Source organism: Staurois parvus, unplaced genomic scaffold (genome assembly GCF_062004578.1).
Source record: "Staurois parvus isolate SC_StPar_1 unplaced genomic scaffold, SC_StPar_1.0 ptg001005l, whole genome shotgun sequence".
NCBI lineage: Eukaryota > Metazoa > Chordata > Amphibia > Anura > Ranidae > Staurois > Staurois parvus.
Genome location: NW_028318801.1, coordinates 489986 through 505289, shown reverse-complemented (window position 1 = coordinate 505289; position 15304 = coordinate 489986). Strand labels below are relative to the sequence as shown.

Here is a 15304-nt window from a genome sequence, read left to right as displayed (position 1 = left end):
GAATGCAGGGTCCGGGGAGACCAGATATAGTGAATGCAGGGTCCAGGGAGACCAGATATAGTGAATGCAGGGTCCGGGGAGACCAGATATAGTGAATGCAGGGTCCGGGGAGATCAGATATAGTGAATGCAGGGTCCGGGGAGACCAGATATAGTGAATGCAGGGTCCGGGGAGATCAGATATAATGAATGCAGGGTCCGGGGAGACGGATATAGTGAATGCAGGGTCCTGGGAGACCAGATATAGTGAATGCAGGGTCCGGGGAGACCAGACATAATGAATGCGGGGTCCGGGGAGACCAGATATAGTGAATGCAGGGTCCGGGGAGATCAGATATAGTGAATGCAGGGTCCGGGGAGACTGGATATAGTGAATGCGGGGTCCGGGGAGACCAGATATAGTGAATGCAGTGTCCGGGGAGACCGGATATAGTGAATGCAGTCTCCGGGGAGACTAGGTATAGTGAATGCAGGGTCCTGGAACACCGGATATAATGAATGCAGGGTCCGGGGAGAGCGGATATAGTGAATGCAGGGTCCGAGGAGAGCGGATATAGTGAATGCAGGGTCCTGGGAGACCAGATATAGTGAATGCAGGGTCCGGGGAGAGTGGATATAGTAAGTGCAGGGTCCTGGGAGACCAGATATAGTGAATGCAGGGTCCGGGGAGAGCGGATATAGTGAATGCAGGGTCCGGGGAGAGCGGATATAGTGAATGCGGGGTCCGGGGAGACCGGATATAGTGAATGCGGGGTCCGGGGAGAACAGATATAGTGAATGCAGGGTCCTAGGTTTAGTAACACTTTAATAAATGAACTTTTTTTATGATTGTTGTTACATTTATTACATTTTCTCAACATTTTCATTTGATATATAAAGCTAACAAACTAGGATATGGATGCTTAGTTTTTTAAAAAAAAGTGACAGTTTTTTTCAGCTAAAGCCAATAAAATTTGAAAATGACAATTACATGGCGAAGATAAAGACACTTTTCCAGCTGTTTGAGCCTTATGCCTTTAATATCTGAAACCAGGCAACTCAATAAAGGTGTAATAATTCATAAGCCCCCCCCCACACACACCTCCCCCCCCCACGCACACACACACAGGGCTCCATTAATAAATAACCCCGCGATTCAAACAGACGCTCCATCACTTCTTACACAGAGCGTCAGAACGCGCCCTCCGCACCTTCAAAAGCAATTTAGCGAAACCATCGATTATGTTTATGGAAATCCCAACTGAAAAAAAAAAAGGTCGAAGTTAAATGAAAAGCCATCTAAAGATTCGTCCGGCTGGGCTGTCAAAGGGGGAGGATTGATCCATTTCTATTTTTGTGCTGCGTTAAAGGAAATCAATGACAAACAACGAAATCCCCCCGGGCCCCTCTTTAACGTTTAAGAATGGAGTTGGGAGGCTGGTTGCGAGGAGGTTGTGAATGAGCAATGAGAAGGGAGTAAGATCAGCCAAGATGACTTGTCAGCGGGGACCCACTTACTGTTACTATAAATAGGAGGAAAGTGGATTGGCGAGAGATGGAGGGAGCTATAAATAGACTCAGCGCTGTTGGCGCTCCTTCCCCCCCACCCTCACCTCCTGCGTGGGTCGGTGACATCCATCTACCTGGATATCGGCGTTACCTTCCTACACCGGGGTCCTCTGGGAGCGATTATCAGGGAAGTGCGAGCGCTGCTGGGGATCGGTGATAGCGCTGCCTGACAGCCAATGTTCCCATCACTAATCTGAGGAGCCCAGGACAAAATCTGATATAACTATGCCACGCAATCTGCGCCCTGAGGATGGAGAAAAACTGCACAAAAACTATGCACCATCTACAGCAACTAAAAAAATAAAAAACTAGCATCCCAGCTATCAATTGGATCCCGTAACCTAAGGGCCCACTCAGACCTTGGTGACCCGGAGCACTGCATTAACGCAATTTTTTTTTGCATGTTAACATACATTGTGTTATTTTATTTATTTATTTCAGGTACTTATATAGCGCCATCAATTTACATATATATTGTACATTCACATCAGTCTCTAACTCTCAAGGGGCGTACAATCTAAAGGCCCCGTGATTCCCTATTGCCCAGGGGCCTCATGAGTCATCAGTCTGCCCCTAGAGCTCATTTACTGCCCGAGGGCTCGGGGTCAGTAGGGGGCCCCATGAAATGCCCCTGGTACCTTTCATAGGCTTTTTTGGGTGTAGTTTGAGTGTGGGCAAGGACACAGGGGCACCATGATCCCTTATTACCCAGGGGCCCCATGAGTCATCAGTCTGCCCCTGGAGCCCATTTACGCCTTTCCAGTGTGGTGCATGTTATCACAACGCATGTTAAGTGCATTATTGTGTGGTGATGAGCTGGGTTCAGAGATGCCCCTGGTACCTTTTTCATAGGCTTTTTTGAGTTTGGGCAAGGACACAGAGGCCCCATGATCCCCTATTGCCCGGGGGCCCCATGAGTTGTCAGTCCGCCCCTGTGCACAGGTATAGGTCTAAATAGGTCATTGTTGCTTAGTTGTTCACTTCTATTCACACTGAGCACATTCGATTCAGGTTGGCAGGATTTACGCCATGTGTATTGCATTTAGGGAACATTGACACATTTTAAACACACTTGCATTGATGTGCATTTTTTTTTTTAATGCATTTCTTTACTACCATTTTACATCGTTGCCTTTTTTTTCACAGCAGGTGACAAAATCCTTTTTTTTCCCTGTATTTGGATTGCAGTGTGCTGCATTTAGGCTTGGTTCACACTGCTGTGACCCCTAAAATTGTGCAATTTCCTGTGCAGCTTTGCATTGCAACTTGATGTGACTTCAATGCGACTTTGATGCAACCAGGGGCGGACTGACCATTTGGAAACTCGGGCACTGCCCAAGGGCCCGGGGTCAGTAGGGGGCCCCATGAGATGCCCCTGGTACCTTTTTCATAGGATTTTTTGAGTTTGGGCAAGGACACAGGGGCCCCATGATCCCCTACTGCCCGGGGGCCCCATGAGTTGTCAGTCCGCCCCTGGTTCAGTCTAAAGTCAAGTTGATGGCTTCCCTGCTGGCCCAATCAGCTGCGGCCCGAGGCGTTCCGTGCCCCGCAGCTACATGCACACATACAAGCATCGATCCTCATGACTTTATGGAACTAACATGGCCACATAGCTGAAGGGCAGAGAATGCACCTGCCGCAGCTAATTGGGCTGGCAGGGAAGTGATCATGTGACAGCCTCTCGTTAATTCTGCAAGACTGGGTTCAGGTGGAATTCGGACTGAACCCAGCTCATCCCTTTTCAAGAGGAATGCAATGCACCACACTGGAAAGGTGCTTTCCACTGGATTTAAAGAGACCCTGTCAGTCTCACAAAATGATACCTAAAGGCTCATTCACACCATGGCATGTGTGTCATTGTGCGCAAAACTCATGTGCACTAGTGTGCAGTGTAAGGCTTCATGTACACGAGCAGCTGCTAAACTCGAGTTTAGGAGCTTTTGGCATTTTTTTGTACATGTAGGCTTTTAGCAGAGTTTAAAAGCTGCCGCGTTTAGGTGAGGTTGAACCTCCCTATCCTGAACACGAAAGAACCGCATTCAGGTTAGGAACATTTTGACCGCCGACCGCAGGAAAATGCGAAACGCAGTCAAAACACAGCAAACTGCGACAACCACGATACTGCATTTTTGCCGTGATTTGCGTTTCCAAGCGGCCGGCGATCAGAGTAGGTTTGTGAACATGAAGCCAAAACATGCGTTGTGTTGTTAATATGCATTGCAGTGCTGGCTTATTCTTTCCTTTCTTTTATTCAAAGTGATTGTAAACCCCACCAAATACCAAATAAAGGGACTGATGTCAAGAGATACAGAAATGAAATAAATCCTCCTACATAAGTTGTACCTGTTTATCTATAGTCCTCTATTCTCTACATCTATTCAAAATCCAGAATTTGCCAATCTTGTCTGAGAGTTCAGAAAACAGGAGGCAGAGAGTTGGAATTACAGATTGAAGAGCTCAGTGGGGAGAGCTCTGAGAGCTGATTGGAAGGAAGAGACACACCCCCCTTCACACAGCTCACTGGAACAGAGCTGAGGCTGTCAATCACATCCTCTGTCACCTTTTTTTCTCTTGGTGTCAGGAAAACTTGTCAGAAGTGATTCATGCTGATAGCAGAGATAGCAGGCGGCAGCCAGAAATGACAAGTGAGACAAGTACACAGTATGGAGAGATATGCTTTGTTCATATTTCATGTCTGTGGTTTACAACCAATTTAACATCTATGAAATTTTACGCACAGCAGCACGTTGCAATGCATTGGTGTCATTGTTTTGTGTTTTTTTGCAATGTGCTGCAAAAAAATGCATTTTTCCCCATCGCAATGCTGTATTGTGTACCTGGCACATAGACAACAGTTCGCTGTGTTCTTGCGCTGAACCTGCGTTGATTGACGTAACTTGGTGTGAATGAACCCTGCAGGTCACAGAAATAGAAGGCTGCCTATGTTGTCTCCCTCTGTTCCCGCACTGCAGCCTCTGTGGCACTCTTCCGTATTCAACACTTTCAGGAGTGCCTGTGGCCCACGCTGTGCTCTGTGGCTCCTTCCTCCAACCCCTAAGTCCCTATAGGACACAGCAAAGATGTAGGGGGTGAAGGAAGAAGCCACAATACATATAGGGGGGGCACTCTTGGAAGTGCCATATGGTGAAGAGTAAAAAGGCCCATTCATTCTTGTCCATTCCAGTCCATAGATATGGCGTCTGCATTAGTTTCCTGTTCTTCTTTGGCTGGAGTGCCACTTTAATTTTTTTCTTACATGTACAATTTATAAAGAACTATTTTTTTTATTGTATATCTAACTTGTTTTTTTTTTTAATCTGTGAACCTGTTTCCTTGAAAGAGCATTGTGCATTTAAAACAAAACACGACCTCGCTGGCGCTGAATGTATATTTTCTAAACATGTCCCTCGGTTATTAATTTGTCTTTCGCAGAGACCCCGGCTTATAAATAGCCTCCATTTATCCTGAAACGTCAGCACGCTGGACACGTGCTGTGCAGACCGGACTGGCAGTGAAGAATCCAAGGACATTGCAGCGAGAAACAAGGCGATTCGTATCCGATGTAGAATCTGTGCTGGGGGTTTATTTTTCATATCATGGGAGAGGAACAGCTGCAGATTTTTATAATGTATTATTTATTATATGGTAAGTGCTCTTGGCGCCACGGAGAACCAAAGCAGCCGGCTATTAGAGGGGTTTAAAGAACCGCAGTCATGCTTAAAAAATTAACAGTTAAGGGGGCAGTCTACCCAAAATGGACATTTTGGAGAAATGGTGGACCAACCATTTTTCCTTGGGGGGCCCTGTTGGTAAAATCTCCTTGGGGGGCCCTGTTGGAAAGATCTCCTTGGGGGCCCTGTTGGAAAGATCTCTGTGTTGAATTCCAGGGTCTGCACAACCTTTATGAGGTGTCCCTCTCTCATTGCTGGATTTTTATTTTAAAAACACCATGAGATGGACATCCCTAAGGCAATCTAAGCAGAAGCCTAGAGCCCATTGAATGTCTATGAGGCCAGTCTTCAACCTGGCAGTAGCACAAATGGCAAAAGCCATGCCCTTGCCCATCACAAAGGAAGATGCTGTTGTAGACAGTTGATGTGTGGTGGGGCCGTACCAGTACAGATAATGCTAATAGGGTGGCTTCTTTGAGTCTACTGCAATCTCTATTGATGTCAAAAGATGGGATGGGGGCCAAACTGCTACCTTGCCTAGAGCCTTAATCTATCTGGAACACACAATACTCCAAGGTGGACAGGACTTATGGGGAGAAATCTCACTGTTGGGATATCCAAGGCCTTTAAGATGTCAGGAGCTGACTCAACCCACTAAGCTCTGTCTACAAAATTTGGACCATCCCAAACCCTTCAGGTTTTCTGCCCCTTCAGCTTTTTGAAGAGTTCCAAGGGGTTTATGTAAGTGCAAACATCTCCAATGGGCAGTAATAATTCACTAGGGATGTAACTAGAGCAATAGTAGACCATGTGACTGCTATAGAGCCTAGAGGCCCAGCATTGATTACACAGAGATTTATGCAATTAGCAACAGCATTTTGCAAATAAAGTTGGATAAAAGGGATGTATATAGTTTGGAATCCTTTGTACAAAAGCAATTACACTTTTATATCACTTGAGGAATCACTAGATAGAGATTGATGAGCTTTTCATGGTTTTGCTATGGTGACCCATCCCATTTATTTAAGTTCCTGACCAAGGATGAGCAAATACTCTGAAACCAGAACCAGAATCCATTATATTCTCAGCACAGTTCACCATCCTGGAGCACTTGGTAAGCCCCAAACACCAAGTTAGATAAGTAGACTTATATTGATGCCATAGCAGGTGGATTAACAGACTAATGGGTATATTCTGTCCTTATTACATAGACCTGGACCACTAACTGGTACACTATATGGCCAAACATTTTAGACACCTGGCTATTACATCTACAGTGTATAAGCTTGCTGGACATCCCATTCCAAAAACCATGGGCGTTAATATAGAGTTACCCCCAACACCCCCCTCCCCCAAACACACACACCCACTCCACTTTGTACGCTTTAACAGCCTCCGCCCTCCTGGGAAAGATTCCCATAAGATTTGGTAGACTGCTTGTAGGAATTTGTGCCCATTAAGCCAAACAGAACATTTGTGTTGTCACGTACTGATGTTGGCTGTGAAGACCTGGCTTGCTATCAGCATTTCAATTCATCCCAAAGGTTTTCAGTAGGGTTGAGGTCAGGGCTCTGTGCAGGATACGCAAGGTCCTCCACACCAAACTCATCAAACCATGCCTTTATGTGCCTGGCTTTGTACACGGCACAGTCATGCCTGAACTGACAAAAAATTTTCTCCAAATTGTTACCACAAGGGCACCATTTTCCTGAAATGTCTATTGTAGTAATGTAATGTATATTGTAGTATTACCAGTACCATTCAGTACCAGTACTGTGATGGTCAGGTGTCCACTTTTAGTCATTTAATATAACATGGTGCACATATAAAGCCAAGTGTTTCATCATCCATATAAGTGGTAATCATGTAGTCAGCTGGTGAACGAAGGTCAACCGATATAGATGAGGAAACCATACTCCAGAAAAGTACATGGGCCAGATGGCTACTGTGCAGTCTACAAAGGTAGATGGCTACTGAGCAAATCAATTCCTAGATGTATTTGTTGCTTTATAGTTCAACTCCTGGTATATTCATTGCTACCCTTCATTGATATTGTTTTCCACGTTACCATTGCATCTCAAAGAAAACCAGTCATGAAAGAAATATTGAGACTGCCCTCTGGCTTCAGATCTTTCAAGCTGAACTCCAGCTTCCAAATACTAAAATAAATAACTATGGCCAAGTTAAAAAAAGAAGTCCTTGCGGCTGTACTCCCTCTTCAGATTTGAGAGTTGGCTTCTTAAGGTGTTTTTGAATTTTTCGAATGCAAATTTTTACATGGGTTTTTTGAGCATCTCAAGTGTAAGCATTTTTATTTATGCCAATGGTAAGCAAACCTGGCATAAATAAAAATGCTTACACCCGAGATGCACAAAAAACCCATGTAAAAGTTTGCATTAAAAAAATTCAAAAACGTTACAAGTTTTTCAGGTGCTCCCATTGAAGTCTGTGGGGTCCAGAATGATCCTGTCCCAAAAGAAGCACCTGTATTTCATTGGCGTGACAAGCGAAAGCACATTGCTCAGATGTGGACAGGCCCCTTAAAATACAGAGGAAATCCTATTGTTGAGCATTTTCTCGCTTCTGGAAACTAATGAAATATGACTTAGGTGTGAATGTAGGATTAACCTGGTACTGTCCTCTGTAAAAGGTCTACTATATTCTGCTGCCGCAAGTCTTCTGATTGAATGATGCCCATCACCGATGAGCTCAGGTATGTTCAGACACAATTCCAAACCTATCTACGATATCCCACCAGGAAACTGTCAAAGCTGACAGCCAATTATAGGCACCGGAGGAATTCCCTGCCCCACAGCTAAATCCTCAGCTGAATCTACAGCTGAATCTACACCCCTTGCATATGTGCAGCTGCAAGGCAGGAATGCCCCTGCTGCCTATGACTGGCTGTCAGATCTGACAGCTTCATGACAGGATAACTCAGGTGGGTTCAGACTTATGTCCAATCCTGCCTGAGCTCTTCCCTGTTGACCATCATTCAACCAGAAGACCTCTGCTCATTCTTAATGACCAGCGTCATCCAACCCACTTCGTCTGGGTACAGGCTGTCATGGACCTGCCCCCTGGAGGCTTCTCATCATGTAGCTTTGGCTCACAATACTTCTGGACTGAGCAGTGCTTAAACATCATTATATTAGCTCCTCTAAGTCCAGGAAGAATGACCACCACCCTCTGCTAAGTCCAAGAAGAACCTGTGATGTCAATGGACAAGGATAAGGATATAAATAAGGTGGTTTTCTTTTGGTTTTTAAAGATTCAAGGGGGGCTTATGGGGTAGGGGTGAGTGGTTATGAAGAAACATGGAGTGACATATGTCTGAACCAGCCCAAGCTCATCCCTGATGGCCATCATTCCACCAGAAGACCTAAGCTCATCCTTAATGGCCAACATCATCCAACCCACTTCCTGTGAGCTCAGGCTTTTCATGAACCTGCCCTCCTCGGGGCTTGACATTATGGAGCCTAGGCTCACAATATTTCTGAACTGAGCAGTGCTTAAACTTCATTATGTTAGTTCTGCTAAGTCCAGAAGGAGAGGCTGCCATTGCCAAAGAAGAAAAGGAAGGACCTGTGACATATACATACAAGAAAAAAAAAAAAAAAAAAAAATATATATATATATATACAGTATGTTTTTTTTTTATTTTTGAAGATTCAAAAGGGGTTTAGGGGGTGGGGTTTTGCAGGTTATGAAGAAAGCTGGAGTTGAGCTTTAAGCATCTGACTCCTTAGCTGCATAGTTGTTCTGGTTCAGTGATTCAAATTATTTGAGAAAGTGGATCAACATGACAGACTGGCCACCAGAATTTTCCTGAGAAGCGGTCGGCATTGGCAGACCTTCATATTCTCTCACATGTCATAACTCACGCTAAAACCCAATTAAGCCGCTGCCTGCCTGCCTGTTCGGCAATACGGTCATAACAACATTATTTTTCTTTAGCCTTGGGAAGGGTTAACCGCAAGCTTGGCAATGTATCAGATCACATTCTGCTTCAATTAACCTTAATAGAGCAATTTGGGCAACTGCCTGACTAGGAATATAAATGGGCGCTGTCATCTTACGCTTCGGCTCGCTCTGTAATTAGCTGCTGAGTGACTGCAAACAGTCTATGAGATAAACGTACAGGTTGCTTATGGGCTCAGCTACACGGCAGATTTTAACCACCTGTGAGCGCCGGGGTTTAGTTTCTTACGACTCGTTGGCCATAAATTCTGTTTAGATGAAGAAAATCGTTAATAAGGGGTTAAGTCTTGTGCCTATGGCCCATTATTAGGGGCGGGGGTGGGGACGGACTTGGTGTGTCTTGATGCCCAACAAGCAAGCCAGCAATTATGTTATTGCGTTGCGGCTTGTGTTGAGGTTGCTAGGCAACAACTGCCACCTGTACCAGACCCAAATAGATCTCAGTGGAACAAAATGGCTACCAAGGGCCCATGGATTGGTTGTGAACCAATGTACAGTCTCGGATTTATGCTGCTGGTTACAGTCCATCTGCCTGCTGGCGTCAATCTCTTTATGCGAAGAGAAAAACCTAGTTTAAAGAGACCGCTCATTTCAACAACCATCTCCCCATATAAATATATTTGCATGTATTGTATTTTCTGGATTTTATTTTTCTGTAAAAGTCTTGCAAGTCATCCAAAAGCCATGACACTGCTGTTGGGTGCCGCCATCTTGGATGGGATGTCAGCAGACTCAAGTGAAACTTTACAGTATTTTCCTTCATTTTTCCCCAGGCTACTACGCAAAAGGTTATGTAGGGTCATGAGCGGGAGGGATGCAGGAGCTGAGCCAACACAGACAGTAATTAGACAATTGCAGAAGAGAAAAGGGCTATGAAGTGCTCGGGGTGGGCTGAGCCAGGAAATTGACTCTTCCTTGAGTAGTCAAATTTGCTAACAAGGTCAAAACACAAGTGAATAAAACATATCCCCTTTGTGACCACGCTACTCCTTTTTAAAGAGGAACTTCAGCCCCCCTCTAATGCTGGCCCTGCCTCAACCCTCTCCAGTGCCGCCATCTTTGAAAAGCCATCCTCGAGTGCAGATGTGCCCCCAAGTGTCACACTATCAAATTTATTTAGCATGTGGTGCTGCCTATGGGACCAGCGGTCTTGCAGAGGCAGTCTGACACTACTCCTGCCTATGTCTGGATTACAAGTTTTCATTAGCATGCTCCTGAGCAGGGATAATGAGCTTAGCTGATCATATACCTGTACTGCCCGCAGTAACGCCCAGCCTTGAGTGACATTGGGATATCTAGCTTGCATATGGAACAACATGTTGCAGGGACATCAGCACCACCTCACGAAAACATTTTTTATCAGACACTACATGATCACAACTTAGTAACGTGAAAAAAGGAAGAGTACAATCGAGCTTTAGGAAGGAGTACCATCAGACTTTAGGAAGTGTATCACTGAGCTTCAGAAAGAGTACCATCTGGATTTAAGGAAAGTACCATCAGGCTTTAGGAAGAGTACCATCAGATGTTAGGAAGAGTACCAATGGTCTTTAGGAAGAGTACCACCAGACTTTAGGAAAAGTACCATCAGGCTTTAGGAAGAGTATCATCAGACTTTATGAAGCATATCATCAGACTTTAGAAGAGCACCATCAGACTTTAGAACCATTGGAATCTAAAAAGTGTACCTTTGGTCTTTAGGAAGAGTACCACCAGACTTTAGGAAAAGTACTATTGGGCTTTAAGAAGAGTATCATCAGACTTTATGAAGTGTATCATCAGACTTTGGAAGAGTGCCATCAGACTTTAGCAAGAGTACCATTGGAGTCGAAAAAGAGTACATTGGTATTTAGAAAGCGTACCACCAGACTTTAGAAGAGTACCATCAGACTTTAGCAAGAGTACCATTGGACTCGAAAAAGAGTACCATTGGTCTTTAGGCAGTGTACCACCAGACTTTATTAAGAGTACCATCTGACTTTTCTAAAGCTTTCAAGATTCTTTAAGGAGAAAGTTGGCCACCTCCCAGTTACTGTACTTACCTCGCTAGACAAATTGACATTCATTTGCAATGTTTTCAATAGGTAAGAGACCATAGGACCTCTTTTTTGACAGCCTTGTTACTAAGAAAAGTATAGAGGATTCCACTGCTGATCTTCTGAAAATGCTAGCTGCCTGGCTGTCTCTGGCATCATTGGCCTAAAGCAGAGGTCTCAAAACTTTTCTGTAGAAAGGCCCAATTGTATATTTTACAAATTTTCGAGGTCCACAGAAAATCAGTTATTCAGAAAATCAGGGTCCTCATCAGTGTTCCCCCCTTACATCAGGATCTCCAACAGAGTCTCCCCTTCTACTAGGGTCCCCATTAGAGTTCCCCTTACCACTGAAGTAGCAGGGCGGGAGCCAGGAGGCAGAGCATGTCAAGCAATTGGGGGGGAAACCTGTGCTGGAGACTGTGGGGTTGTCCAGGAACTGAGACCATAAGCAGCCATTATGCCCATTGACAAGGTGCCACTGATACTGTCTGTGGCCTAGATAAGATCTTGTAATGGGTCAGATGTAGCCCACAGGCTGTAGTTTGGAGACCCAAGGCCTAGAACATGCACACAAGTCTAGTCAGTCATAGTGAAGTCCAAATGCCTAATCTACATACTTGACCCTAAAGGTATTGAAGCCAATGGATAGCCAGTATTTTTAGAAGAAGGGACGCTGCCCCCATAATTCCTCAGTACTGGTTTCCATTAACAGAATTTGTGCTTAGTAAATCAGACTGTACAGAATGGATTCTCACAAGGATAGCCAACTAAACCAATTTGCACGTGTTATAGAACTAAAGCAGTAAAGTGTAAATCATTCCACAATAAGCAAATTTTGCTCAAGTTTAAAGCAGGTTGTCATGTTTCTTTTTTTTTTTGCTTCTAGAGAATTCCCCAATTCAGAGGCGGGTTGGCTGCCGCTTCTTTTCTGTCTGCTTCCATGTGCAGTGTGTCCTTCATGCCTAATGTAGACCTACCTGGAGAGGTGGACCCGTTTCTCTGTGTACTGGCCAGGTCCATAGACCGGATCATGATGCGATCTGTTCTCCATGACCTCTACGCCCTCTCCCCGATCGCTCTCCTGGTGGCTGTGCTTGCTGATAGTATACAGCTGTCCAATTCTGTACTGTTAATGAGAAAGACAGAGAGAGGGCTAAAAATAACTGCAATAGACAGACATTAATTATAATACAAAACCAGCAAAGACCCTGCAGTAAAATAAAGGACAGTGATACTTAGAGCATACATCAATGAATGCAATGCCCTACCTCAATGCCCCCCTCAATCACCCCCTTCCTGTAACCAGGGGCGGACTGACCATTCGAGCACTCGGGCACTGCCCGAGGGCCCAGAGTCAGTGGGGGGCCCCATGAAATGCCCCTGGTACCTTTTATAGGCTTTTTTTGAGTGTGGGCAAGGTCACAGGGGCCCCATGATCCCCTATTGCCCGGGGGCCCCATGAGTTGTCAGTCCGCCCCTGCCTGTAGCTCAAACACTCTCTTAACCCTCGCATTATCCTTCCTATAACTCAAACCCTCCCTGTAATCATAACCCTAACACCACATGTAACCCTAACACTCACACTCATCCTCCCTAGAACCCTAACTGTAACCCCAACACTAACCTTCCCTGTAACTGCAGCTTGGATTTGCTTAGATCTCTCTGGTTCAGCCTCCATCCATGCTAAATCTACTGATTCCCTTATACAAGCTAAACAGAATGGAATTCTCTCTCCTTCTAGGTATTTTATTCAGATAGCTGCAGCACCCATGGCTGTCTGAATACCTGAACAATGACTGCATAGAACTCTACCTGGCTGTTTTTTTTTCAGTCAACTTTTGTGGAGCTGGTTGGTGCCACCATCAAAATTTTAGACGAGTAGAGAGCTTAAATCTGACACTAAAACTCCCAGAAACCATCCCTATAACACTAATCCTCCATGTAGCTATGACACCATTCCATTCTGTAAAGTTAACAGCCTTCCCTATAATCCTAACACAAACCCCCCTGTAACTCGAACCCTAACCCCTAATGCTAATCTTCCCTGTAACTCAAACACCATCTCTCCCTGTATCCTAACACCATCTCTCCCTGTAACCCTAACACTAACCCTCCCTGTAACCCTAACACTAACCCTCCCTGTAACCCTAACACTAATCCTCTCTGTAACCCTAACACTAATCCTCTCTGTAACCATAACACCAACCCTCCCTGTAACCCCAACACCAACCATCCCTATAACCGTAACACTAACCCGCCCTGGAGCACACCAACCGTCCCTATAACCCTAACACTAATCCTCCCTGTAACCCTAACACTAATCCTCCCTGTAACCCTAACACTAACCCTCCCTGTAACCCCAACACCAACCATCCCTATAACTCTAACACTAACCCGCCCTGTAACACACCAACCGTCCCTATAACCCTAACACCAACCATCCCTATAGCCCTAACACTAATCCTCCCTGTAACCCTAACACTAACCGTCCCTGTAACCCCAACACCAACCATCCCTATAACTCTAACACTAACCCGCCCTGTAACACACCAACCGTCCCTATAACCCTAACACCAACCATCCCTATAGCCCTAACTCTAACCCTCCCTGTAACCCCAACACTAACCCTCCCTGTAACCCTAACACCAACCGTCCTTATAACCCTAACACCAATCGTCCCTATAACCCTAACACTAACCTTCCCTGTAACCCTGACACTAACTTTCCCTGTAACCCTAACACTAACCCCCCTGTAAACCTAACACTAACCCTCCCTATAGCCCCAACACTAACCCCCATGTAAACCTAAGACTAACTCTCTCTATAACTCTAACACTAACCAAACCTGTAACCCTAACACTAACCCCCCAGTAAACCTAACACTAACCCACCCTGTAACCCTAACACTAACCCCCCAGTAAACCTAACACTAACCCACCCTGTAACCCTAACACTAACCCCCCAGTAAACCTAACACTAACCCACCCTGTAACCCTAACACTAACCCCCCAGTAAACCTAACACTAACCCAACCTGTAACCCCAACACTGACCCCCCCTGAAAGCCTAAGGCCTATGTCACACTAGCACCTGACAACTTGCAAACAACCAAATGGCTAACACTCAGTTCACTTACTCCTACGGCAGTGCTCCCTTGTAGTTGGAACCACTAAACTGTTCCGTCTCTCTCCCTCACTGGTAACCAAGATTCTGCAAGGAGTGACTTCTCTTAGGGAAAGTAACCAGGAAGGCCTTTGTGTCACGGCCCCCACATTACCCTTCATAATGCAAACTTACTTTTAGATTAATAAGCAAAAAGAGGACAAAGGCCTTGAATTATGATTAGTCCTTCTAGTCCCAGTATTGCAGAATAGCACCATAGGATACTGCTCACAGTGACATGGTTTCCAGGGAAGGAGAAGATAACGGGTTGTCTCTCATTTTGTGACTGTAACACAATTTGTTGCTTTGTACTGTAGGTTTTTATTTGATATATTATGAAATAAAATTTTATAATTGTATGCCATATTATATATATATATATATATACAGTTGTGTCCAAAATTATTCAACCCCCACTGAAATTGAGTGTTTTGGCCAGTTTGACATTGCTTTTGATCATTCAGTCATCTTGCTTACATTTACATTAAAGAGGCACTTGTAGGTCAGACAAATATAACATAACAGTTATAATGAAATAACCACAAATGTCTTTTCTGTGCTCACAGCATTATCAGTTTTATTCAACCCCCAAGTGACATTCAATCTTAGTACTTAGTACAGCATCCTTTTACAGTTATAACAGCTTTTAAACGTGAAGCATAGCTTGACACAAGTGTCTTGCAGCGATCTACGGGTATCTTCGCCCATTCTTCATGGGCAAAGGCCTCCAGTTCAGTCACATTCTTAGGCTTGCGCACTGCAACTGCTTTCTTTAAGTCCCACCAGAGGTTCTCAATCGGATTTAAGTCTGGTGACTGCGATGGCCACTCCAAAATGTTCCAGCCTTTCCTCTGCAACCATGCTCTAGTGGACTTGGAGGTATGCTTGGGATCATTGTCCTGTTGAAA

At 44.9% G+C, this 15304-nt stretch overlaps 1 protein-coding gene across 1 annotated transcript in view; it reads right to left on the bottom strand.

The window, feature by feature from the left end:
* Positions 1-15304, bottom strand: part of LOC149441310 (cytoplasmic phosphatidylinositol transfer protein 1-like) — a 93611-nt gene that overhangs the window by 22562 nt on the left and 55745 nt on the right. Inside the window, exon 3 of the mRNA XM_089657498.1 lies at positions 12213-12361. Coding sequence (XP_089513624.1) covers positions 12213-12361 — 149 coding nt within the window. The remainder of the gene's footprint in view (positions 1-12212; positions 12362-15304) is intronic.